Here is a 24,347-nt window from a genome sequence, read left to right on the forward strand (position 1 = left end):
ATCAAGATTCACACGGACGATGAGAGGGTTTTTTTTAAAAGGTCTGTGACAGTGCCCAAGCTCTTCAGGTCCTGTAGTTTTTTTATATCTAGTTAGCAAAGTTCGTGCGTATTATGGATGTCCTAGAGGGGGAGGAGGGATTACCATTCAACATCACTCCATTGCAGTTTACGCGAGTGCGGCTTGTTCCGGTCCTTGCGATCGAGGCGCTGGAAGGTGGCTGGGCGATCGCGATCGCGTGCGCTCTCCTGGCCTTCCGACTCGTCCGACTCCTGCATCTCATAGCTGAGAACAAGGTTCTTGATGCGCTGCTGCTCCTCGCGCTCAGCCTGCTGTTGGGTGCGTAGGGCCGTGGCAAAGGACGAGTTGGAGGGCAGTTCGAAGGTGCGCGTCTGCTGGCGATTGCCCTTTTTCGTGAGCAGGGCAAAGGATACCTTGGCGCCGGGGTCGGTGGTGTTGGCTGGCTGGTTGTTCGGCATGGAGGGGAAGGGGTTGTTGGAGGTGCTCGTGGTGCCGGTGTTGTTGGTGCCGTTGGTGGAGGCGTTTTCGCCGCCGCGGGGTCGGATGGGCAGAGGGACATCAAAGGCAAGCTTGCGATCGTGCTTGCGAGACTCTAGACTCTCGGCCATGAGTTTTGCGTATTCTCGGTCGAACTCGTCGTCATCTTCAGGGTCTTCTTCAGCTCTGGGCTGGTTGACGACAAACGCCTCATCCTCTGAAGAGATTCCAAGATCAGAGCTGTCGTCTTCGTCATCGTCTTCTTCATCAGAAGAGTCCTCATCTTCATCAACATCTCCATCATCGGACTCGCCACTGTCATCGCTCGCATCATCGGATTGGTTATGTTCATCCGGATCCAGACTGGTGTCGATACCGGCGGCCTTTTGCTGTTCAATAAGAGAGCTCTGGAAGATGACAGCAGCTTCCTGGATATCACCAGCCATTTGCCACTGCGGACGCAGCAGGGAAAATATATCCTGAACAACAAACTCCGTGTCCATGGGCAGCTGCCCCTTGGTAAAGATGTAGTACTGGAACATGGTCAAGAAGTGATCAAGTTTTTTGCCAGCGGAACCCTTGTTGAAGTACGTGCCGCAGCTTTCCAGTAATGTAGCTACAAGGCGGATGCGGAAGACATCATCGGGAGGGTCAAGTGGGTTGGCGCCAGGGATGGGAGGCCCAGCTAAATTAAGGGAGAAGGGTATCGTACGTTAGTTATAACACGAGAGAAAAATAGAAACATTTGACACTTACGATATCCAAACAAAATAACCTTCCACAGGGTGTCAAAAACAATGGAGTGCTCTAGCATCCGGTAGTTGTAGAGTTCACCAAGATAGCGCACTTCCGCAACACGCTTCTGATATAGGCGGTACTCATTTTGCTCTAGGCCCTGTGTGATTGACTCCAACAGACGTGAAATGACATCAACAACAAATCGGGGATGGTAGCGATAAAGCGCACTGAGTACAATGGCCAGGAGATGGATGCTGCCAAACTTGATCTTATGCGGCTTTGAAAAGACCTTGACCAGAATGTTGACAACCTCAGGCTCCTCCCAGTGAAGCTTGCGAATCTGTTTGAGAATCTTGTTGTAGTTGCGACGGGTCATATCTGTGTAGATTAGCTTGCGAATGTACAGTTCCACTGGTGTGCGTTCCTTTTGTTGAATGGCTGAACGCTCTGGGGGATTCACCAGATTGATGGCATTCTCAATTTTCATGCGCTCATCGGGGCCGATATGCAGAACCGACTTCTTCCTCTGTAGAGTCTCAAGGAACGATATCATGCGCGGGCTGGTTTCAGGGTTAAGAAACAGGTAGCGACCGCAGTTCTCTAGTAGGTTACACATGATATCGATGTTCATGCGTGAAAAGTCGTCCAGACTGACCTTCAGGCAGTGGAAGACGACATGTTCGGGTACAATACCAAACTTGGTCAACTCAGCAAGGTAGCGGATATTCGCAATTCGAACCTGCCCCAAGAACTCTTTCTCCTTGCGCCGCTGCAGACTCCGAAATTCAGCATCGAGGTAGTCAACAAGGCCCTTTGGAACATCGGCCATGTACTGGCCCAGAGTAGCAACGAGACGAGCCCAGTACGGTAGGAGGTCGCTTCGACCCTTGGGCACATCGGTCAGGGCTTTGACAAGTCGGTTGCGAGAGGCCTTGGAGTTGAGAAAGCAAAAATCGATGGCGGTTTCGTCAACAAGATCCTTTGTGTTCATGGATGGCAGTTGTCCAACGAGGGCATCAACCTGGGCACCGATAGTTTTGTTGGCAATAACCATTGACTGGTCGTCCATCGGGGCAGCAGTAGGAGGAGCGTTAGAGGCCGAAGGAACATCCGTTGAGGACTGCAGATCAGTGTCAATCCGCTTTCCAACTTGGTCGTCATTATCCGATTTTCTCTTCTTGTTGTCTTCTAGCAGAATTGGAGGCACTTTGCCCTTGAGATCGACCAGGTTTTCGTAAAAACGGCGCTCGTCTTCGTCATTCCAAATGCCAGCACCCTCACCAAGCGATTTGAGGTACTCGCCTGCCTTCACCAATCCGATGGAGCCGTTGACATTGGTCCCGCTGTCCGGGTCATTCTTGAGATCCGGCATCTCGGCTCCAATAGCGTCAGCCAAGACTTGGGAGCTAGAAACAAGACGTTCCTGCACCTTGAGCTGCTTTTCAAAGCTAGCCTGGCGGTCCTCAAAAACTTCACCGGCCTTGACATATGTCTCGGAGTTTTTGCGGGCCTGTTCGGTGATAGCTTGCTGACCGCGAATAACATGGCGTTTGACATCTTCAAAGTACATGGTTAGAATGTTTTTGAATTTGTTTTGAAGCTCAACGGACGCAAAGGGTGGGTGAGCATCTTGTACATCGTCTTTTGCAGGTGAGTTTTCAGTGTCACCATCTTTGGCCGATGACTCGGGATTCTCCTCAGTTCCGTTCACGGGGTTCTCGTCGTCGGTGGTTCGGCGTCCTTCGGCTGTTGGGGGATTAGCACCCAGAATATCCCAGCTAAAATATTTGACAAAAACAACTAGCAACGGCAGATTGGCGTGTTCACGATCATGGTTCAAGAGATCTTTCAGAACTTCGTACGGAAACGGGTCGGCAGAGGCTCCAGAGCGAACAGTCTTGGTCTTTGTTTCGTTGGCCTTGGCTACATTAGCACCCTTAGGTGCAAGGGCTATATCCTCGGGTCGCGCAACATCGTCTAGCGTGCGTAGAACATCAACTAGCCAGAGCTCGGTAATCACCCGCAAAAGTACACGCTGGCGAGGGATGCGCTCCTTTTCGGACTTTTCCCGCTGCTCAGGCGACAGGGTTTTCATGTGACTTCTGTCAGGGCTTGCCATGCCTTTTCCAAGAAGCCAGCCAAGATACATGGTAAACTCGGTAGGCCCGAAGCGCTGATGCAGGGCGCTGGTGATTTCCACACCGGCTTCAACATCTCCGGGGTTCTTTAGTTTGCACAGACCCTCATAGCAAGCGGAGACTATTTCAGCGAGATACTTGTGCAAACTAAGAGTACGGATCTCTTGTAGAAAAGTTGGAAGTGTGGCCGCAGAGATGGTGGTGCGTAGGCGTTTGATGAAGGCGGTGTTTTTCTTGAGAGAAGAATCGAGGGATGCGCTTACGGGAAAGACATCTGCAAAGTATGAAGTTAGAATTGAAAAACGACTTGTCAGAGAACAAAAAAGACAAAAGCACTGTCGGCCATACCTTGTTCACCGTTCCATGCCCGGCTGTTTAGCAGTCTCAAAGTGTCTGTAGGTGATGTAGATAATGTCAGTCAAGCAGCCAAACAAAGTTTAGCGTCAAGTGTAACGACGTACGGCGCTTTTCTCGGTCCATGGCACATAATAGCTATCTGGATTTTGGCGGAAATCGAGACAGGTGAACGCTATGTATACCAGACGATCACAGCGAGCAATGTAGCTGTATGATACAGCTTGGTAGGTAGTATATACGAGTGGGCGAATATAAGTCAACTTGAAGGCTAAAGCTCTCGGGTGGTTATGGGCTTGGCAGGGCCTTCGAATGGTAACTGTCAGGTGTGGGGGCCGGGCTCGAATATAAAGGGACGGCGCTGGCACGGCAACTCTCGCATCAGCATCGGCATCGGTTTGAGCTGTGGTGTGGGCGACGGCAGATGAGGAGAGCAACCGGGGTGAGGGTCGCTTTCGCGGGCTGTGGTGAACAGGGGTTTCAGAAGAAACGGTCCCAGACAGCCGCGATGTAAAGAGAGGCAAAAGACAGCAACAGAGGCGCAGTATCACGGCGTCTGTTGCTTCTGGTGGTGGGTTGGCAAGCCAGAGCGAGGACAGGTGGGCTTCCAAGGTTTCCGTTTCGGTGGGCAAAATGGAAGAAAACAAAACAGGAACTCCACAGAGCGGCCCCAAAAAAAATCAGCAGTGCGGCTATGACACAGAGACTTTGTGTGTGTCTAAAGTCTAGCGTTGCCACCATTAAAAGTGATGACACAATATGGTCATCAAGATTGAAGCTTGCTTAGTCTCAAAGGCACTGGGTGCCGTGATGCATAAAAGCGGGTCTTTGGGCAAGGCTTTGCAGCCCACCGTATTAGCCGATATTCAGCCGGATAAGATAAGCGCGAGCTTGGGAGAAGAAGCTTTGATACGACAAGGGTCATGATGATGTTATGGATATGGGCGTTGAGATGAGGCAACCCTGGCGCATCCATGTCTTGGGGAACTCTCTACCAGCCGCTTTCTGTTTATTTCAAGTGGCTATTGTGCTGCCAGTGACATTTCGGACTCACCAACTCTCCGTGCTTCACCGTCTGCCAGCAACTTTCCACCTCGCCCAACTTCCCAAGACTCGTTGTGGTCTATTTGCTCTTCGCCTACTTACACGCGCGCCCAGAACATCATGTCAGAGCAGAAATTCCCCGTCGTGCAGGGTGGTGGGAGCTTGATTCTCGCATGGCAGATTCGGGGGAAGAAAGTAGTCGTTGTGGGCGGTGGCGAGGTAAGCTAGTCTCTGCCTCGAAAAGAATCTCCGAAACTATTGTTAACTCTTAATTCAAGGTTGCGGCTGGCCGCATTTTGCACTGTCTCAATGCAGATGCCAACGTCATAGTCGTGTGCCCGCCCCACGGCCTTTCCCCCGAAGTTGCCCACCGCGTTGAGCAGCGCCAAGTAACCCATGTCCCGCGCATTTTTGAACCATCAGACCTCGAGGGCGCCGACATGGTTCTTGTAGCTGTTGATGATCCCGCTGCCTCAACCGTTATCTGGAAGCTATGCAAGGAAAAGAAAATCCCAGCCAATATTGCCGACGTGCCAGACGAGTGCGATTTCTACTTTGGCGCCGTGCACCGCGATGGCCCTCTCCAGGTCATGGTCAGTACCAACGGCAAGGGTCCGCGGTTGGCAGCCATTATCCGGCGCTGGATTGCTGCGAACCTCCCTGGGAATGCTGGTAATGCCATTGAGAGTATTGGAAAGCTTCGCTCAAAGCTGCGTGTTCTAGCCCCATCGGTAGAAGATGGACCGAAGCGAATGAAGTGGTAAGAACTATCAGGATAAAGCCGATATGGCACAACCCCGCACTCAAACATGCTAACCAATTTGACTCATAGGATGTCCGCCGTGAGCGAGAAATACACATGGCCGCAGTTGTGTGAGCTAACTGATGAGGACATGGACAATGTGTTGACGTTTTACGAAAAGGGTGCCGTGCCCGAGTTTGATCATCTCCTGTCGTTGAGAAAGGGTGACGATAGGCTAGATGTATTTGAAGGATCTTATGGCTTTAGTGTTGGCATTTAAAATGATTTTTTTCACGCGGGGAAGACGACGATAAAGACGGAAAAGCTATCTATAGAAACATAGAGAATATTTGGACTTTTTGTGTCCGTGAAGAGCACGACTTCTCTATTTCATTCTAAATTTGGAGATTTTCGAGAGCGGATGTCTGGTGTTACTCCGACTGAATCCACGATTTGTTCGCATAGTTGAGTAATTTCATCCCTAGAGACATTCTCATGATGTTGAGTTGCCCATACTGCGTTAGGGTTTACAGCACCTCAACAGAATCTCGAATTGCGGCAGGATACAAACTGTTTCTAGTAGCAAGGTTTAGTTACAAACTAGAAGCAGAACTAGTCTTGAACGGCAGTTGCTGCATTTGGCACTTCTCTTTTTGTGTGTGTTACAAATGCTTGTTGTGTAACTTCTGCTTGAAGCTATGATTGACAACCAGAAGAAAAAACCTTCCTAGAATATTGAGCATCGTGAAAATCAATCGTCGGGTTCCTACTTCATTTTCGCCTTTGAGTAGGCTCATGTTTTCACTAACAAAATGAACCGCTTCGCTTTCTATCATGGCTGTATGAGCGTCCAATCAGATGGCCGTTGGCCAGCCTGCATTTCGCCCGCATACAGTGGGATGGGCCTGGTGCCCAACAGTCTCTCTTGAAATCCTTACTTGGAAGAGGAAAATCGAAGGAGACTTAATTCTCGATAGAAGCCCACCTTCAACATTAAATCCACGCGAAACACATCATTGACCAGCGATTGCCGCCTTCAAAGAGAGACGAACATCCCCCACTCCTCTGCCGTTTCCAGAATGGAGGCTCTGGGTGCTGCTACCAGTGTCATCGCAGTCATTGAATTGGCTGCCAAGGTTGGCTCACTCTGCTTTCAGTACAGCAAAGCCGTCAAAAACTCCACTACTGAAATCAACCAGCTACGACAGGAAGTCACTGTATTGGAAAATGTCACCAAGCAGGTTCAAGAAATGTTGGGGAAGCCAGAGGGTCAAGTGCTTAAACAGTCTGAAAGTCTGGATGTTGTTCTCCAGGAGAGCAATTCAAAGCTCAAGGAACTCGTCCAAAGGCTAGAGCCCAAGTCCACCAGTAAATGGAGAATACGAGTTACCCGTGCGCTAAAATGGCCATTTCAGCGCGAAGAAGTGGGTGGACTTGTCGGGGACATTCAGAGATACAACGAAACAATCTCCCATATTCTTCAAGTTCACCAAACGTAAGATGCCCTTCTCACTTTTCTCGAGCCAACTTTAATGAGTCTTTGGTTTAGCAATCTTCTTCACGAACTCTGTCGCAAAGCTGTTCTGGATACTCTTCCTATTGCAAGCGGAGCATCGTTTGACTCCCACGACGAAACACGCAATGCAGTCTGTCTGCCAGGGACCCGAATGGAGCTTATCACTGATGTCAAAACATGGGCGAGTGATTCGTCTTCCAAGTCTCTCTTTTGGTTGAATGGTATGGCCGGCACAGGAAAATCCACCATATCCCGGACTATCTGCCGCGACTTTGCAGAGTGTGGACAGCTTGCTGCAAGCTTCTTTTTCAAAAGAGGCGAAGGTGATCGCGGAAACCTGTCAAGATTCGCCACGACGCTTGCTACCCAGCTCGCCGATAAGTACCCGGACTTTGCGCAAAGCATCCGCACTGCGATTAATGACGACAAAAGTATTGTGAGAAAGGGCGCAAAAGATCAGTTTGAGAAGCTGATTAAGGAACCACTGACCAACATTTCTCTTGATTCACGTAAAAAGCCTTCCCTTGTTTTTGTCATCGAAGCTCTTGACGAGTGCGATAATGACGATGATATAAAGCTCATCATTAATCTTTTCTCCTCCTGCACAAAGATTACCAACCCAAACATGAAACTGAAGTGGCTTGTCACCAGTCGACCTGACCTGCCCATCCGCCTTGGCTTCAGTGCTGTAAAGGGGGAATTTCAGGATCTTGTGCTCCATGACATATCGCCTGGTGTTATTGAGCATGATATTGCTGCTTTCTTGAATCACGAGCTTGATAGAATCAAGACCAATTACAACAATTTTGCAGACCTCGAAAATCAACTACCCCCTGACTGGCCTGGAAAAGACAACATACAGGTTCTTGTGGGAATGGCCACACCACTGTTCATTTTTGCGTCTACAACTTGTCGGTTCCTCAGCGATCAGAGGCGTGGCGATCCAGATAGACAGCTTGATGAAATCTTACGCCTGAACAGGGAAAGTCAAGTGTCGCGGCTAGACGCGACTTACTTGCCCGTCTTGAATAGTCTTACTCAGAATTTGTCAGATAGAGAACTGAAAACTGCAACTGAAATATTTCGGCAGATTGTTGGTCCTATTGTTGTAGTTGCCAGCCCTCTTTCAATCAATGCATTGGGACAGCTTCTGGGTATCCCGAAAGCCGTGATCAAAACACAACTTGATTCGCTGTACTCGGTACTTAGCGTTCCATCCTCGGATCAACTACCCGTGCGGCTACTCCATCTTTCCTTCCGCGACTTTCTCGTCGACCCTGAAAAGCGTGGGAAAAGTCATTTTTGGGTGGATGAAAAAGAAACCCACATGAGTTTGGCTAAAAGCTGTCTGCGTATCATGAAAGAGCGCTTGCATCAAGACATTTGTCAACTTGTACTACCAGGAACAAAGTGCGCCGATATTCAAAGCGAGTCGGTCCAGACTCATCTCGGTCCAGAGCTGCAATATGCTTGTCTTTACTGGGTTAACCATCTCCAAAGGGGGGAAGCTCCGGTCGATGATAACAGTGATGTTCTTCAGTTTTTGCGGGAACACTTGCTTCATTGGTTAGAAGCAATGAGTCTAATCGGAAGAGCCCCGGAAAGTCTCAGCATGTTAAGGACTCTGCAAACAATCTTAAAAGTGAGTGCTCGTCATGGACTGGAGATGGTCGATGAACTAACAGTCTGTAGGCAAATGAAAGCCGAGATCTTCAAGCTCTTTTACAAGACGCGATACGGCTAGTACGAACGAACCTACCAACAATAATCGACACACCTCTCCAGGTTTATTCCTCCGTAATCGCCTTCGCTCCAAAGAATAGCCTGGTCCGGCGAATCTTTCAACAAAATATTCCAGAGTGGATATTACTAAAACCTGAGGCAAATCAGGAGTGGGATCAATGCGATCAGATCCTAGAAGGCCACACGAGATCAGTCAATTCAGTGGCCTTTTCACCCGACAGCGCCCTCGTTGCCTCAGCCTCAGGTGATGGAACTGTCCGTCTTTGGCAAACTGATGATGGCACCTGCGCCCAGGAGCTACACGGGCACACTAAAGGCGTGAATTCAGTAGCCTTTTCGCTTGATGGCATGCTCGTGGCCTCGGCTTCTGGAGATGGAACAATCCGTCTGTCACACACCGATGATGAGACTTGGATTCAAGAGCTGAAGGGTCACACTCGAGGTGTAAATTCAGTGACCTTCTCACATGATAGTAGCCTTGTGGCCTCGGCGTCAGATGACGAAACAGTGCGAGTCTGGCGGACTGATGATGGGGCCTGTATTCAAGAGCTCAGGGGCCACAATAGGCCAGTAAATACGGTGGTATTCTCACCCGACGATAAGCTCTTGGCCTCAGGCTCACGGGGTCAAACCGTGCGGCTTTGGCACACTAATGACGGCTCCTGCGTTCGGGAGTTGAAGGGCGACGCCAAAGGCGTAAACTCTGTGGCTTTTTCAACTGACTCTAGGCTCGTGGCCTCAGCTTCAATAGATAAAACGGTACGGGTCTGGCAAACTGGCGACGGCACCTGTGTTCAGGGACTCAAGGGTCACACTAGATCAGTAAACGCAGTGGCCTTTTCACTTGACGGTAGACGCGTAGCCACAGCTTCAGACGATAAAACGGTGAGGATCTGGCGACCTCAGGATGGGACCTTTGTTCAAGAGCTCAGGGGACACACTAGATCAGTGAATTCGGTAGCGTTTTCACCTGATGGGAGACTCGTGGCCTCAGGCTCAGACGACGAAACGATCCGGGTTTGGCAAGCTGATGATAACATCCGCGCCCAAGAGCCACAGGGCCACACCAGATCAATAATTTCAGTCATATTTTCGCCAGACGGCAAGCTCGTGGCCTCGGCTTCAGGGGATGAAACACCTCGGTTATGGCGAACAGATGACGGCACCTGCTCCCATGAGCTTCAGGGCCACACTGGAGGTATAACTTCAGTGGCCTTTTCCCCTGATGGCAGCCTCATGGCCTCGGGCTCATGGGATCAAACCGTGAGGCTATGGCGAACCGATGACGGGATTTGTGTTCAAGAGCTCAAGGGCCACACTAGATCAGTAAACTCGGTGGTTTTTTCGCCCGACGGCCGGCTCGTGGCCTCGGGATCGTGGGGTCAAACGGTACGAGTCTGGCGGACTGATGATGGCACTTGCACTCAAGAACTCAAGGGGCATACTCGCACTCTCAAATTCGACGCCCTCGGGGCCTCTATTTCTACTGACGACAGTCCTACAGCTGTTTCTGACCACTCGACAATCGACCAACCAGGTTTGAATCCTCGCTTTAAGAGCCCCGCTGGCATCAGCATCAGATCAGACCAGTGTTGGATATTATGCGAAGGCATTCCAATTCTCTGGATCCCTGTTTCATTCCGTGGTAATTGTTCATCGGTAGATGGATCTACTGTGGTGCTCGGTAGTTTGTCTGGGAGGGTCACTATCATGAGATTTGGGAATCTTGAGTTTATGAAGCGAGCCATGCCACAAGGTAAATAGTTACGAACAGATCCGGTTTTCTTTCCAAATCCATTTCACTGGTGGCTTGTGAAACCAGTAGGTATATGTACATATGTAATGATTGACGTCTGATGAGGTATCTAGGCAGTTATACCATCTCAGTTATACAGTCAGAAATCTTCTTGCTCCGAAGACACCGGTACATACAAACCTTGCGTTGAAATATGGACCCATAAATACCGGCCCCGATAACCCCGGAAATGCTGAAAAGCGGGTCGCTAAAGTGGGGCCGCTCGGTAATTGATTACGAGATCCCGGCACAATCCCGGGTTACCGCGGAAGACTGAAGAAACCCTGAAGCACTAATCACGGAGATTGACTGCAGATACAGACTATAAGAAAACGAAAAACTCATAGACTGTTCCCGAGACAACAAAATTAATAATGAGTCAACTGAAGACAAAGCTAACTTACTATTTGATCTATTGTATGTTGCGCAATGAATAATGGCAAGACCAAACAAGTGAGAGTTCTTCAATTTTACACGTCCAGGGGATGAGACTAGAGCTCAAGAACTTGATATAAGACCAGGCCGAGATTCCATCTTCACGCTTCAGCTACTAGTGGTAGATCTCATCTGCTCGCCAAACAACAACTTGCCAGTTAGTCCTATTTCACACATATTGCCATGGCTGGTATACACACTGGAGCCCTGGTCATAGGCCCTCCACCGCTGTCCAAGTTGACGGAGCTGCTACGCTATGTAGCTCTTGTCGTGAGCCTCGCCGAGCTCGTTGTATCGTCTTATAGTCTCTCGGTACGCGAGCAAGTCACACCCGGCCAAAGCGGCCCAGCAGGCTTCCTAATTTTCAACGTACGCTTCCCCCTTTTGACCAACAAAACAGCCAACCGACTGATCGGGCGTACACAAGACTTACACTGCGGTTGACAGGCTCTCTTCACCATGTTCGTGCTGGGCGCCGTGATAGCACTCGAATCAACAGCCCACCACATGTACTGCCGATTTGTGGTTGTAACCGCGTTTGCGGTCGATGCCCTGCTCTGGCTTGCAGCGTGGGGATGGACAGCGTGCGTGGCATCCACACTGTTAAGTATTCGCCGCGACCGCCGTGGTACTCGTTATGCGGTTGGGCTTGTCGCAGCGGCGTCTCTGGGCTCAATGTTGTGGTGAGTGTGTGCATAGTTAGGACAGAGAAATCGCACCATGAGACGCTGATGCTAACTGCCGAACAGGCTACTTATGGTTGTCATCATCTGTGGGTTTATCTCTGCTTGCATGCGCGAGCCACGAGGGATGATATCCAGGAGGGGGCCTGATGGCATGGAGTTGGAGGAGAACAAGCCCTCGGAGAGTCATACTGAGAACATTGCGCCTCAGCATTGGGCCTCCCAGGATAGATACGGGGAGATTCAGAGAGTGTGACAGTATTGAAATGCGGCCAGGGTAAAGATGGAAAAAGGGCCAAGTTTAGATGATAGCGGTACACAACGCCGAAATACACGGGATGAGAAAACCTCCCCCGCAGCCAAACAGAATGATACTCATTCACTCACGTGCTGCTTGTCAGAGCTATAAGTTTCCAACATCCCACTACCGTACCCAAGCTGCCTCTGCCCTAGACTCATTACAGCCATATGCTTTACATGATGTCCTTCTTGACAAGAGATACTTTTCCCTTTGGCCTCAGGCCACCCCGGCACGGCACCCGCCCCGTAGCCTTCCCTAGCACGACCACCTCTGCCGCCAATCCCACCGAGCATCTCCCCCAGAGTCTTCGTGTTCTCTCAGGTCCTTCGCCCAGCAACTAGCACGTGTCTGCCGGAACAGTACCTGAGACGGAAACAAGAGACTGTACTTTGCCATCTTCATATACACGGTTGGTGCCTTTCACATACATTGATGGACACGGAAACGGGCAGCCCGTGTCTCGGTCCGGTAAAGAAGTCCGCCCTGGAAGCCCATATCCGCTCCCCAACGCTAGAGGAAGTCTTATCTCTGGTTCTTACTCGTACAAACCGGTCTCCTCGTCTCAGTATCATCCAGTGGCTGCCGTAGATACCCAGTCTTACTTCAACAAAGATTCGACTGCCACAGATGCCCATGAACATTTATCTATCAAGGACGCCTCTAAAGCGCCAGCCCTTGGATCGTGCCCTCTTGCTAATCCAGACTTGTCCAACCCAGCTGGATACATCAACGTGTTCCGTGTTGCTGGTCATAACAACAGCAAAGATAGCAGCGAAGATGGTAACACCGACAGTAGTCTTGATCTCGCTGTCGAAGACATGGCCAGGCTTGCCCAAGCTGCAGTTAAAGACATCCTGGAACACTCGTCTCTCTCCGACTCTTCAACCACGTCCTTTCCTTCTCCCCTTGGCAGCTCAACGAGCCAGCAATGGGCTGCCAACGATGATGATTACTCCACATATCAAAACAACCACGAGACCCCAGCGAGAAGAGAGTCACCCCCTGCGCATATCCCACTTAGTGAGGCCAGTCTAGCCCAGCCTGGATATCCTTCGTGGGCGCTCAATCGACCTTATGGATACAGAATGTCCATCTGCCCATCCTCACAAGCGATTTCAAAGAACGCGCACTCAAACCACGACGCAGATGCCAGAAGCGCTCAACGTAAGTCAAACAAGCAAAATACGGCCCATACTCCATCTGCCACCATGGGCGGGCCTTCGACCCCCCCGCCTCGGGCATTCGGAATGCGCAACGCGATCAGCGAGGCTTTCTTCCATCTTAGGTGCCTCGTCGACGTCATGCCCGCGCAGCTACCGCGATCAGGTCCTCGCGAGACCTCAACGAGTGCCATGCGCCGCGCGCTGATTGATACTGCGAAGCGCCGGATTGGCCGCCGAGACGCGGCTGATTTGGCACGACTGATGACGCAGGCCGAGGAAGCCGTGATCAATAAAGGCACTGAGGTGCACACTCCGATTCCACGAGGAACAAAACCAACTAGTAGATTCGAGACGACGGACAACCCCCATTCAGGCTCTGTTTCGTACATGGATAGCATCGGGAGCGAAGAATGGGATTTCAAGGCTCTCCAGCGGCGCATCATTGAGCTTGAGCTACGCGCCAGTATCAACGAGCTGTATATTGCCCATCTCGGCGGCCAGGTTGACTATGCTGACCATGTTGACACCGCTGCGCTGGAGAAGGCTGTAGATGTGGGCGTCGATGTGATGGAAGCGCGGCGTGAATATCTTCAGCAAGTATACGAAAACGCAAAGTCCGCCGTGTCAGGTCAGGTTCGGAGTGGTGGTGTTGGTTATGGAGATGAGGTCATGGCTGATGTACGTGGAGGAAATGGCAAGTAAGGCTTCCAAAGGGATAGAGAGACTGTTCAGACGGACCTGGAAATAAGATGTTCTATTGGCTTTAGAGTCTTAATTCATGCCATCGCCATCCGTAGCGTCACATTTGTGGTATCATCTTCTATTAGTATCTATGTTTATGCAGTTTCAACATGCTATTGCGTTGTATGTAGTGACCAGCAGATACACAGCGCCTAGCCCTACAGAGCACCCATCACCCACGATTGATGGTGTTTCCAGCTCCACGCGGGTTATCATCCTTGTAGTCGTCCCACTTCCGCGCCTTCATCGTTTCCGCATCCGCCTTCTCCTCGTTGTCCTCGTCGGGTTCAGGCTTGGAAAAGCTGGCCTCGCCACCGCCCTCGATGATATTGCCGCGCCGCTTCTCCTCCTCCAGATACTCGTCAATCGACATGGTCGGCAGATTGTGGCCCGGTCTGAAAACGCCCTTCTTCAGGTCCTGACGGTTCCCCACCAGCGTAAACGGCTGCAGCGGCTTTCCTGCCTTTGAAAGCAGCGGCCCGCCTGGGTTGTGTGATAGCGGAGCATCCAGACGGTCCGAGTAGTCAGTATCAGGCTTCGCTGATGCCATCCGCTGCATCCGTGCATCCTCGGACCGGCCTGCCCCTGGCGCCGACGGATTGGCCGGCCTCGGGGGGGCCTGGGCCAGGATGTCCAGCTCACGGTTAATGCTGTCAATCTGCTGCAGCGAGTCGTGGATTTGCAGCGCCAGATTGGCCAGGTGCGTCTCGCGCACCAGATCTTCGTCGCCGCCGTTCTCGACATAGCGCGGATTGGCCCGCAGCACAGCCAAGCGTTGGCGCAGCTGCTTTTCAGCAGCAAATCCGGCCATTTTGGCGTCGCGGCGGGCACCGGGATCGCGGGCGTCAATGACAGAAAACTTGTCTCGGTCGTCGAGGAAGCGCAGATACTGTTCGGTGTACTGGACGCCAAGAAGATCGTAGTGGTCGATCTGCTTCAGAAAGTCTTCAAACTCGTCGCGGGCCTGGCGGACAACGCCGGCGCGGGCCTTGGGGCTGGTGAAGGGTGTCTTGAGAGTCATTTCGGCCAGATGATACCCAATGCTAAGGAACGGGAGATCAGCCGTGGTTAGATCATCAAGCGTCTCGTTGGGACTGAACAACATCATATCGCTAGCAAGACGCTGGCACTCGGTGAACCCCTGGAGCGCCTCAGTGTAAGCGGCAGTCCATTCCGGCGAGTTGTACTGGTGGCCGGCAATGGCGATCTTGCGCTGCTCAGCATTGGCGTATAGAGTTTTGAGCGAGTGGCTCTCGGTCTCTGGAGAAGTTGCCATGGCGGTCGTGGTGGTAGTTGGCCAACAAGCAAAGCATCAAGATATTCCAGAATGATGAATGGTTTCACAAGGAGCTTGGTGGAAAAAGCTACCCCTCCAAAAGTTCAGATGAGGTTACCCCATGTTTAGGGTTAGTTGCGCTGCAGGTCGGAACCTGGAGCTTATGCCACAAGTTCGGTGACGCCACAGTTGACGTCGCTCAGCTCAGCCACTCCGTCTGCTGGCCTTGGACCTCACCTTGACGCATTTCCTCGAGTTGCAACTCGGATCTTGATGCCCTCGCATCTACACAGCCCGTTTTTGATTCTATCTTTTTTTTGTCAAGCGTCTCTGTTTTGCTTGGTTCTGTTTAGTCGGTTATCCACCAATCTAACCCGTTCTCTTCATCCCCCCCTTCCTATTCTACATAGCTTTCCCTGTCTCCTCCGAACGACAACCACCGCAACCATGGCGCCCAAGATCGAGGCGCACGAAATCGAGACATACTGGAACATCTTTTCCACGCGCACGGGCGGCGGCAAGTTCCTCACCGGCGAACAGGCTGGCCCGGTACTGAAGAACAGCGGCTTGCGCGATGACCAGCTGGCCAAAGTGTGGGATCTGGCCGACGTCGATAACGACGGGAACCTGGACTTTGAGGAATTCTGCGTGGCAATGCGTCTGATTTTCGATGTCCTCAATGGCGTACGTCTTGGCTCTGTTTCTCTTGCTACTCGGGCATTGGTATACTGATCAAATCGGCTTCTGTCCAGGAATACGCGGATGTGCCGGCAACACTGCCCGACTGGCTGGTGCCTGAATCCAAGGCGCACCTAGTCCAGGCCGGCCGTGCCTTGACGGGCAAACAGGTGCAGTTTGAGCAGGTCGAGGACGACTCAGATGACTTGGGCCTGAAGGATGGCTTTGACTGGTACATTAGTCCAGAGGACAAGAGCAAATATCAGCTGATTTACCAGGAGAACCGGGACATGCGCGGAGAGGTTTCATGTGAGTGGTTTTTTTATCCATTGCCAGCTACCCTTCCGAGAGGCCAGTACATTGCTAACCGCGTCTCTTGTCATGCTTCGTCTAGTTGCCGCTCTCGATGATCTCTACAAATCCCTCGACGTCCCTGATACCGACATCCGCTCCGCCTGGAACCTCGTCAACCCATCGGCCTCTTCTGCCATCAACAAAGATGCCTGTCTCGTGTTTCTGCATATGCTCAACTACCGCCACGAAGGCTACCGCATTCCACGAAACATCCCCGCCTCCCTGCGCCACACCTTTGAGAGCAAAAAGATCGACTACCAGGTGGATAACCAGCGCTCGTCGCGCTGGGCCGTCAAGGCCGACGACTCGACGGCTACCGGCCGCAAGGCCAAGTTCGGCGACCAGTACCTTACACGGCTTGGTCGCAGCGGGTACAAAACCGCCGGAACCGACTTTTCCACGGAAAAAACTGGCGATTGGGAAGAGGTGCGTCTCAAGAAGCAGCTGGCCGAGCTTGACGAAAAGCTCAAGCGTATGGAAAACGACGCCGAGGATCGCCAGGGCGGCAAGCGTGGCAGCAAGCCTGCGCTCGTCAAGCGCGAGCTTGAGCAGCTGTTGGACTACAAGCGCAAACAGCTGCGAGAGCTGGAGGACGGCGCACAGGCCGGCTCGGGCGGCGGGTCCAGCCTCAAGGGTGTTCAAGAGGATCTCAAAACCATCAAAGAACAAGTCGAGGGTCTACAGACGCATCTGGCCGCGCGCCAGGCCGAATTGGAGCAGTTAAGGCGAGACGTAGAGGACGAGAAGGCACGGTCATAAAGGCTAGGTGGAGAGTGGTGAACAGAACAGAGAAGAGATTCAAATTAGTATTAGGGTTTGGCTTGGGTTAAATTCTGCCTGAGTGTGTACGGCTCTCTCCAGTAAGGAAAACATTTAATTCTCATAAACACAGACGCATGTGCAGCTGGCAGTCGTCTGTTACTCGTGTAGGGCCTAATTTCATCCTCGCTCGCTGTCTTGTTTGGTCTGACCAAACGCCTATTCTGTCTTCTGCCTCCCTACCATTGTGTTCCGTTCACATACTTGGGTGCTGAATCTAGGCCGAGGGTCCGGCTCTTGGCAGCCCACGCCAGGATCGAAGGCAGGCCGAACCAACCAGCCCGCACAAAGCCACGGTCTCTACCGGCCGCGCCGATCAAGACATCGAAAGGGAAACCCTTGACGGCCAGCTGCGGCTTGCCCTGCATCGCCAGCTCCACGTTCTTGGCCACGCCAGCGGCCTGCTTATCTGCCAGCATGAAGCCGGCGCGGGGCTTGGACACAATGTCCCCGCACGCCCATACGTCCTTGAGCCCTTGCACCTGGAAGTTGTCGTCGACGTTGACATACTTGTTCTCGTTGAGGCTCGTGGCCGGCACGTACTCTGAGTTCGGCTCGAGCCCCATGGTCGGCATGTACAGGTCTGTCTCAATCGTCTCGCCGGAGTGTAGCAAGACTTCTGTCTTGCCGCTCGCCAGGGCCCGCGAGGTTTTGACGCGCGCGTTGCGCCGCACCTCTACGCCGAGCGCAGTGATTTCCCGCTCGGCCGAGCTGCCAATCGAGTCGCCGGCCAGCAGCGAATCGCCAGCAGTGAGCAGGACCACGGTTTTGTCCTTGTGGGCATAGCGCAGCTCGGCGCTGGTCTCGACGCCCGTCGGGCCAGCGCCCGCAATGACAATGTGCTTTGCATCGGCTACGCTCTTTTGCGTTGCGTGCAGTGCCGCCAGCGTCTGGTTGTAGGTGTCTTGGTCGGGGGGCCCGGTGGCCACCGCCTTCCATGGAGTGTCAGGTTTGGAAGGCACAGCACGCGCGCCGCTGGCGAGGACAAGGTAGTCGTAGGGAATCACTTGGCGGCCGGTGCTGGTTGTGATGGCGGCAGTTTTGGCGGAGGCGTCAATGTCGGACGCGGTGCCGACAAGGAACTGGAAGTTGGCGGGCGGGTAGGCGGCAAAGCCGGGCTCGATTGCATGGAAGATCTGGTCGTCATGGATGGCTCCGGGGACGACCGCACGGATAGCGGCGATATTCCAGTAGAAATAGTTGCTCTAGAAGAATAAAAGAGTTAGAAAGAGCGACAGCATGGAACGGCATATGGCGTGGTCAATGTACCTTGGATACCAGAACAACCTTGAGGTCGGGGTTTTGTTGGCGGGTGTACTTTAGCAGTCTGTGAGAGACAGCTAGGCCAGCATACGAGGCACCAACAACAACAACTGTCTTGACCATGATTGGATTTTGAATGGAAGCAGGTATATAGGCGATAGAGGATGGGCACACACAGTAGGGAGCTACAACAAGCAATGATACATGAGAGGTGAGTGGGCCGTTTTCTGCTAAGTGGCCCAGCAGCCTAGCCCTGCCTTCTTATACAGACAGCTACCGCATGCAAAGCCCACGACCTTTCTTATCTGCACGTCAGCTCGGACATTGTCAAGCCCGCAGACCAAGCACGCAACACAGCCCCTCGGAAGGGTGATGAGTGCATGCATACAAGTAGTAGTAACTGTCCTTGTATACTGACGCCCATATATACCCGTACACTCTAATCGTCTCTGTAATCTGGACTCGTACTCACATCTGCGCCTCGTCTGACCCTGGGACTTGGATCTCTTTGTTCTTCGTGTTGGTCTTGCTTCCGATCAGGCATCTTTTAGTCCTTTGGGCGGTCCTTGTTTCGGACGTTCCCCGGCGCATGTCCGAGGGTGCAAGGCCGTTTCCCGTGATGCCCCGCTTTTCTGCACGGAATCCCTGGGAACAGGCAGGCCGTGGGAGACGTCGTTACAAACTTCAGAGATCTCTTTGGAACGCCAGTATTCGATTCCAGGCGACGGCATCTCCTTATTCGCTACAAGATCGAGTCAAGTGCTGTTGTGCTTAGTGGGAATTTCCCTGTCGCATGAAGAATACCACCTCTTGTTTGTATATCGTGGGCGCCACATCAGATTCAACTACGCAACATTTACCTCCGAACCCCTGCTAAGACCCCGGAATCGGTATTCTACTAAAAGCCGAACAGATGGTTAGGGGAATAATTTGTAAGTCTTGGTGTGACTAGAACGCAACTCGTTCACAAAGTATGAAGACAAGAGGTTACACAAGAAGGGCTTACCTGCTTAGAGTGAACAACATCTCAACAGCACGTGGATAGGATCTCCAGCAATTATCTACACTGTTTGTTGTCTTTGTGTACATGTAGGCTATCAGATATTAAACAGTGAATATTGAATGGTTACTGATTCCTCGAGATGAACTTCCATCTGGCTACCAATAACTACACATGCCAACAGAGTCTCAGGACTGAGGATTGTACTTGAGATGCTACGTTTCACCCTCGCAATCAGTCCACTGTCATTACAGTTTCCACACTCGGCTTGCCAAAGTTTCCATGTTAGTTTACCATACTTCAGCCCGGAAACGGCGTAGCTAGGTAGTTGACAACTGCAAGGAGCAAATGCCGATTTGAAGACCACCGACTAGCTCCAACCCCAGACTTACATGTGTGGACCCTAAGTCTCGGGTTACTCGACTTCCCCAACAACGAGAACTGGAGCTTCAGAACATGTGGGGTAATAGGAGGAAGAGCAAAGAAGGCAAGGGAAGGAGCACTTGTAGACATGGTTACTTGTATTGACGAGAATCAGAAGGACGAAAAGTGGAAGGAGGAAGGAGGGGGAAAAAAAAAGGGTACGTACCAACTTGAATAGCTCCACAGCCTCAACCGAATGGATCCCTTGACGGAGTTCAAGGAGGAAGGAGAGCTCGGTGGCGTCTTGAGTAGTTACTTGCCTTGATTTTTACTTTTTCATTCTCGTTATTTTTCTCTCCTTCTCCTCTTACCAACTCTTTCACCCACTACATTCACATTCATTCACCATCAACGCCACATAAACCAACCAACCACTCACTCTTCACCATGTCGACCGTCGAGCGCTCTCCCGAATTCGAAAAGGCTACTGTCGATTCTAAGAAGTTGACTTCCAAGCCCAGCAACGAGGATCTCCTGGAGATTTACGGTAAGGCTTCTGGTTCCCTCGCTCACTGCGCATGTGGTGGGCGCACAAATTATGCATGAGATATGCTCTGCAATGCACTGCGTGAAGATGAAGGGACTGACGATTTGTTTTTTTGGCGACTTCAGGCCTCTACAAGGTTGCGACTGGCGAGGACTTCTCCAAGGCCGTGGCCCCCGGTGTTTTCAACCTCAGAGTATGTTGACCACTGTGTGACCCCGCACCGCGAGTGTCCGGTTCTGCTCGAATCTCCGGCTCGGTAATAAATCAAGCTTTGCTGACAGCATTTTCTTTTCTCACTGTCTAGGATAAGGCCAAGTACAACGCCTGGAAGGCCGCTCACGAGGAGGGCATCTCAGCCAAGGAGGCCCAGGCCCGCTATGTGAGCAAGGTCGAGGAGATGAAGGTCACGTACGGGTACGACGAGAACAAGGTCCCCGAGACCGTCGGCGCCTAAGCGAGCGGCGAGCAGCTAGGGCGGTTCCAATGTGCATTTTAGTGCCAACAAATACAGAAATATTGTAATATCCAAACATGACATCCAAGGCTACATGTGATGCCGAGCAAGCAAGCAAATTCCCCCACTATCCGCTGGGTGGGGGTCCACTGTAAAGGAGTCCCTGTAGTGGAGATGGTAGGCTATTTGTCCTTTTAGGGTTGGCGGAACATGGCGATATTCCATGGCGGGTTTGGTTAAGGTGCGTCTGTCACTGGGGATGTTGCTCCTGCTGTTTTTGACAGGTGCTCTGTTTGCCCAAGAGGTTACAGGCCAGCCCCCCGAAGGCTATTTGCCGCCCCCTTTTTGGTCGAGGCCCTGTCTCATGCTCCCTAGCTTGCACCGCGGCCCCGTAGCCTCGTTCGTCTCTGCCGCGCATGCTTCAGATTCTCTTCTGCCGCTGGACTCGTGGGTGACGCCTTTTGTTTTTTCCCCTGGCGTTTCCTTTTCTTTTCTTGTGTATCTTCAAAGACAGCGGAATTATCATCATCCCCCAATCCCACCCTGACCTCGACCTCGACGGCCTCCCTTGCCTACGGTTCGCCCGGCCGAGCCACTTGTTTAGTTGGTCTAGAACCTCACGATCTTTTTTTTTTCTTCTTTCTTTGCTGCTCCCCCATTGTTGACACGCCTTGTCTTCCTGCTGGTCCCCGTCCAATTTGCCTCTTGGAAACCGTAGTCGCCGCCTGGGATTCACCCTCTACGCAACCCTTATTTTTGTCTCACAGCTTGGTTTCACGCACTTGGCCAGAATCGAACTTGCCCCTGGATTTCTGGCTTTAAAGATTGCCTGTCCATATCGCAGCGCATCGCAGGAGACTCGCTCCCAGCAAAAGACAAGAAAAAGAGCCTCCGTTCTTCCTATAGCCTCCCCCTATCTACAAACTTGCCACATCGACACGCTATCATCATGAGGCTTTCGTCCTTATACATGCTCCTCGGAGCTGCCGCCATTGTCAGGGCAGCTGATCCGCTGCTCACCGAGGAAGACGACGATGAGGAGTACAAGAAGCCCATAATCACCGTCTTCAACCACCAGGAGGTGCCAGCTATGTTTGAGCTGACTCCCGAGAACTACGACTCGGAATTGGCCGCCCACAAGTACATGATGGTAAAACACTACAGGTGCGTAAACAACCACTTCGCTGTATCTGCCATCGTCGCACATGTCGCTAACCTCTGTCGTTTTTGCCCGCCTGAAGCCCGTACTGCCACCATTGCCAGGCCTATGCTCCGACCTTCCAGACCACCTACGAATTCTATTCCACCCTCAATATAGGCTCTGAACCCAAGTCCAAAACTTTCACCGAAAACTACGACTTCAAGTTCGCCATGATCAACTGTGTCGCCTACTTCGACTTATGCGCCAAGAAGAAGATCACCTCATACCCCATGACCATGCTATTCAAGGACGGCGAGCTCGTGACCAACCTGAAGGGTGTCAAGAACATGACTGTTCTGAGTAATACCATTGAGGACACCATAAAGACCGATTTCCCCAACTCCCGCCCCGACCAGCTTGCTCTACCCGAAGCTGGCGCTACCGAATCACCCGACTACAAGGGCAGCTCAGATCAGTCCCCCGCCAAGCTGGGCTCCGATGGCAAGATTAGCGATAACACTGATACGCAGGCCGAACTCAAGGATTCCAAGGCCGACAGTCCCAAGACTGAAACCACCAGCTCAACGCCTGCCAGCTCGACCCCCCTCGACTCCGAGCCCATCAAGTCGGATGTCACCAGCAAGCCCGTCTCCAACGCGATTGCTGTTATCGACCCCCCAAAGCCTACCGGCCCCCTGCCTAATCGCAATGGCCTGTCTGTTTCTCTCGATACCTTGGCCTTTATGAACCAGGTTGTTGCCACGCGCGACGCCTGGTTCATCAAGTTCTATGCTCCTTGGTGCCATCACTGCCAGGCCATGGCCCCTAACTGGATGCAGCTCGCCAAGGGTATGAAGGATCGTCTCAACATCGGCGAAGTCAACTGCGAAAAGGAATCCCGTCTGTGCTCTGACATGAAGCTTGACGGCTACCCCACCATGCTTTTTTTCCAGGGTGGCCAGCGTGTCGAGTACGATGGTCTTCGTGGCTTGGGCGATCTTACCCAGTATGCCGAGCGTGCTCTGGAGGCGTCATCCGGCGTGCCCGACCTTGATCTCGCTGGCTTTGAGAAGTTGGAGGAGAAGGAGGATGTCATTTTCGTCTACTTCTACGACTTTGCAACCACCAAGGAAGATATGGAGGCATTGAACCGCCTGCCTCTGAGCCTGATCAACCGCGCCCGTGTCGTCAAGACAAACGACCCTGCCATGTTTAAACGCTTCAAAATCACCACGTGGCCTCGCCTTATTGTTTCTCGTGAGGGCCACCCCACCTACTACACGCCTCTGACTCCTGGTGAAATGCGCGACGTGCGTGGTATGCTCAACTGGATGAAGTCGGTCTGGCTGCCCATCATGCCCGAGTTGACGGCGTCCAACGCTCGCGAGATTATGGACGGCAAGATTGTGGTTCTGGGTGTGCTCAACCGTGAGGATCAGGAGTCCTTCATCAGCGCCGTCCGGGAAATGAAATCAGCTGCCAACGAGTGGATGGAGAAGCAGATTCAGCTGTTCCAGCTGGAGCGCCAGGAGCTGCGCGATGCCAAGCAGCTGCGCATCGAAGAGGCCGAGGACCGCAACGACGAGCGCGCCCTACGCAACGCCAAAAACATCCGCATCAGCATGGACATGTCCAACCACAAGCAGGTTACCTTTGCCTGGGTGGATATCATCTTCTGGCAACGCTGGCTGCGCACAACCTACGGTATTGACATCAAGAATGGTGACCGTGTGATTATCAATGACGAAGACGTACGTGCAACCAAAACCCGGGGTTATCCCCTCGCCCCTCTCCTCTCCGATACGAAAAACTACTAACATGCACCCGCTTTCCATAGAACCGCCGCTACTGGGACACCACCATCACCGGCAACAACATTGTCCCCTCGCGCACCTCCATCCTCGAGACCATCACCAAAGTCACGACCTCGCCGCCGCTCATCAAGCCCAAGTACACGGTCGGCAACGTGCAAAAGGTCTTTTACCAGCTCAAGCTCACCTTTAAAGAACACCCGTACCTCTCGTTCTTCGCCGTCGTCGCCTCGCTCATCGGCCTCGCCTCGTGGTACCGCGGCCGCGGCCACTCGCTTGCTGGCCGCGCCCGCTCCATGAGCCTGGCTGCAGAGGTCGGCAAGGCCCGTGCCGACGGCTTGTTGGGCGCCAGCGCTGGCGCGAGCGCTGATGGCGGAAAGCAGGATTAATTGGTTTGTGGGGGGGCGACGTGTGTGGAGCTTTCTTTTCTTTCCTTCTTCACGACCTGGTGTGTGTGTCCAAGAGAGAGCCAAATAACATGTTGGGGAATGCCCCGAAGGAGAGGCAATATACACATAGTTTCCCTTTTCCTCTTTGTATCTCTCTTTGTATTTTTGCAGCTTTGGCCTCCTTTTTTTCGTTTAGTTCCTCGTTTGCTTCTCTGTACTACTTCAACATCCCATGTGTCTTTTCGCTCATCCCCCCCCTTTTTCTTTTCTTTTCTTTTCTTGGTTCCCCTATTTTCTTTTCTAACGACAGTCTTTTTTTGTGTGTGTGTTTTCTTTACTTTAATGAGATGTACCAGTGGCG

General features: G+C 52.2%; 9 protein-coding genes across 9 annotated transcripts; 6 read left to right on the plus strand and 3 right to left on the minus strand.

Annotated features, from left to right (window-relative positions):
• Positions 1-140: 140 nt before the first annotated feature.
• BROUX77_000167 (uncharacterized protein) lies at positions 141-3,854 on the minus strand (the record flags this gene model as incomplete). Its single annotated transcript, XM_073746123.1, has 4 exons — positions 141-1,183; positions 1,255-3,648; positions 3,723-3,767; positions 3,836-3,854. The coding sequence occupies 4 exons, from the start codon at positions 3,852-3,854 to the stop codon at positions 141-143; spliced, it is 3,501 nt and encodes a 1,166-aa protein (XP_073608404.1).
• A 1,038-nt stretch (positions 3,855-4,892) lies between these two features.
• Positions 4,893-5,794, plus strand: BROUX77_000168 (uncharacterized protein; the record flags this gene model as incomplete). Its single annotated transcript, XM_073746134.1, has 3 exons — positions 4,893-4,991; positions 5,051-5,532; positions 5,605-5,794. 3 exons carry the CDS (start codon positions 4,893-4,895, stop codon positions 5,792-5,794), a joined length of 771 nt encoding a protein of 256 aa, XP_073608405.1.
• Positions 5,795-6,593: 799 nt separating this feature from the next.
• Positions 6,594-10,537, plus strand: BROUX77_000169 (uncharacterized protein; the record flags this gene model as incomplete). The annotated part of the gene is made up of 3 exons (XM_073746145.1): positions 6,594-7,009; positions 7,064-8,325; positions 8,889-10,537. 3 exons carry the CDS (start codon positions 6,594-6,596, stop codon positions 10,535-10,537), a joined length of 3,327 nt encoding a protein of 1,108 aa, XP_073608406.1.
• A 649-nt stretch (positions 10,538-11,186) lies between these two features.
• Positions 11,187-13,852, plus strand: BROUX77_000170 (uncharacterized protein; the record flags this gene model as incomplete). Its single annotated transcript, XM_073746157.1, has 4 exons — positions 11,187-11,372; positions 11,451-11,686; positions 11,753-11,936; positions 12,554-13,852. 4 exons carry the CDS (start codon positions 11,187-11,189, stop codon positions 13,850-13,852), a joined length of 1,905 nt encoding a protein of 634 aa, XP_073608407.1.
• A 211-nt stretch (positions 13,853-14,063) lies between these two features.
• On the minus strand, positions 14,064-15,167 carry BROUX77_000171 (uncharacterized protein; the record flags this gene model as incomplete). The annotated part of the gene is made up of 1 exon (XM_073746168.1): positions 14,064-15,167. The coding sequence occupies one exon, from the start codon at positions 15,165-15,167 to the stop codon at positions 14,064-14,066; it is 1,104 nt and encodes a 367-aa protein (XP_073608408.1).
• A 447-nt stretch (positions 15,168-15,614) lies between these two features.
• BROUX77_000172 (uncharacterized protein) lies at positions 15,615-16,958 on the plus strand (the record flags this gene model as incomplete). The annotated part of the gene is made up of 3 exons (XM_073746179.1): positions 15,615-15,851; positions 15,920-16,154; positions 16,240-16,958. 3 exons carry the CDS (start codon positions 15,615-15,617, stop codon positions 16,956-16,958), a joined length of 1,191 nt encoding a protein of 396 aa, XP_073608409.1.
• A 239-nt stretch (positions 16,959-17,197) lies between these two features.
• BROUX77_000173 (uncharacterized protein) lies at positions 17,198-18,404 on the minus strand (the record flags this gene model as incomplete). The annotated part of the gene is made up of 2 exons (XM_073746190.1): positions 17,198-18,223; positions 18,288-18,404. 2 exons carry the CDS (start codon positions 18,402-18,404, stop codon positions 17,198-17,200), a joined length of 1,143 nt encoding a protein of 380 aa, XP_073608410.1.
• Positions 18,405-20,091: 1,687 nt separating this feature from the next.
• On the plus strand, positions 20,092-20,645 carry BROUX77_000174 (uncharacterized protein; the record flags this gene model as incomplete). The annotated part of the gene is made up of 3 exons (XM_073746201.1): positions 20,092-20,191; positions 20,317-20,384; positions 20,496-20,645. 3 exons carry the CDS (start codon positions 20,092-20,094, stop codon positions 20,643-20,645), a joined length of 318 nt encoding a protein of 105 aa, XP_073608411.1.
• A 949-nt stretch (positions 20,646-21,594) lies between these two features.
• BROUX77_000175 (uncharacterized protein) lies at positions 21,595-23,986 on the plus strand (the record flags this gene model as incomplete). Its single annotated transcript, XM_073746212.1, has 3 exons — positions 21,595-21,809; positions 21,887-23,537; positions 23,624-23,986. 3 exons carry the CDS (start codon positions 21,595-21,597, stop codon positions 23,984-23,986), a joined length of 2,229 nt encoding a protein of 742 aa, XP_073608412.1.
• Positions 23,987-24,347: the final 361 nt, after the last annotated feature.

The sequence above is a fragment of the Berkeleyomyces rouxiae genome, assembly GCF_048999995.1.
Source record: "Berkeleyomyces rouxiae strain 22BRR77 chromosome Unknown BrBRR77_ptg000001l, whole genome shotgun sequence".
NCBI lineage: Eukaryota > Fungi > Ascomycota > Sordariomycetes > Microascales > Ceratocystidaceae > Berkeleyomyces > Berkeleyomyces rouxiae.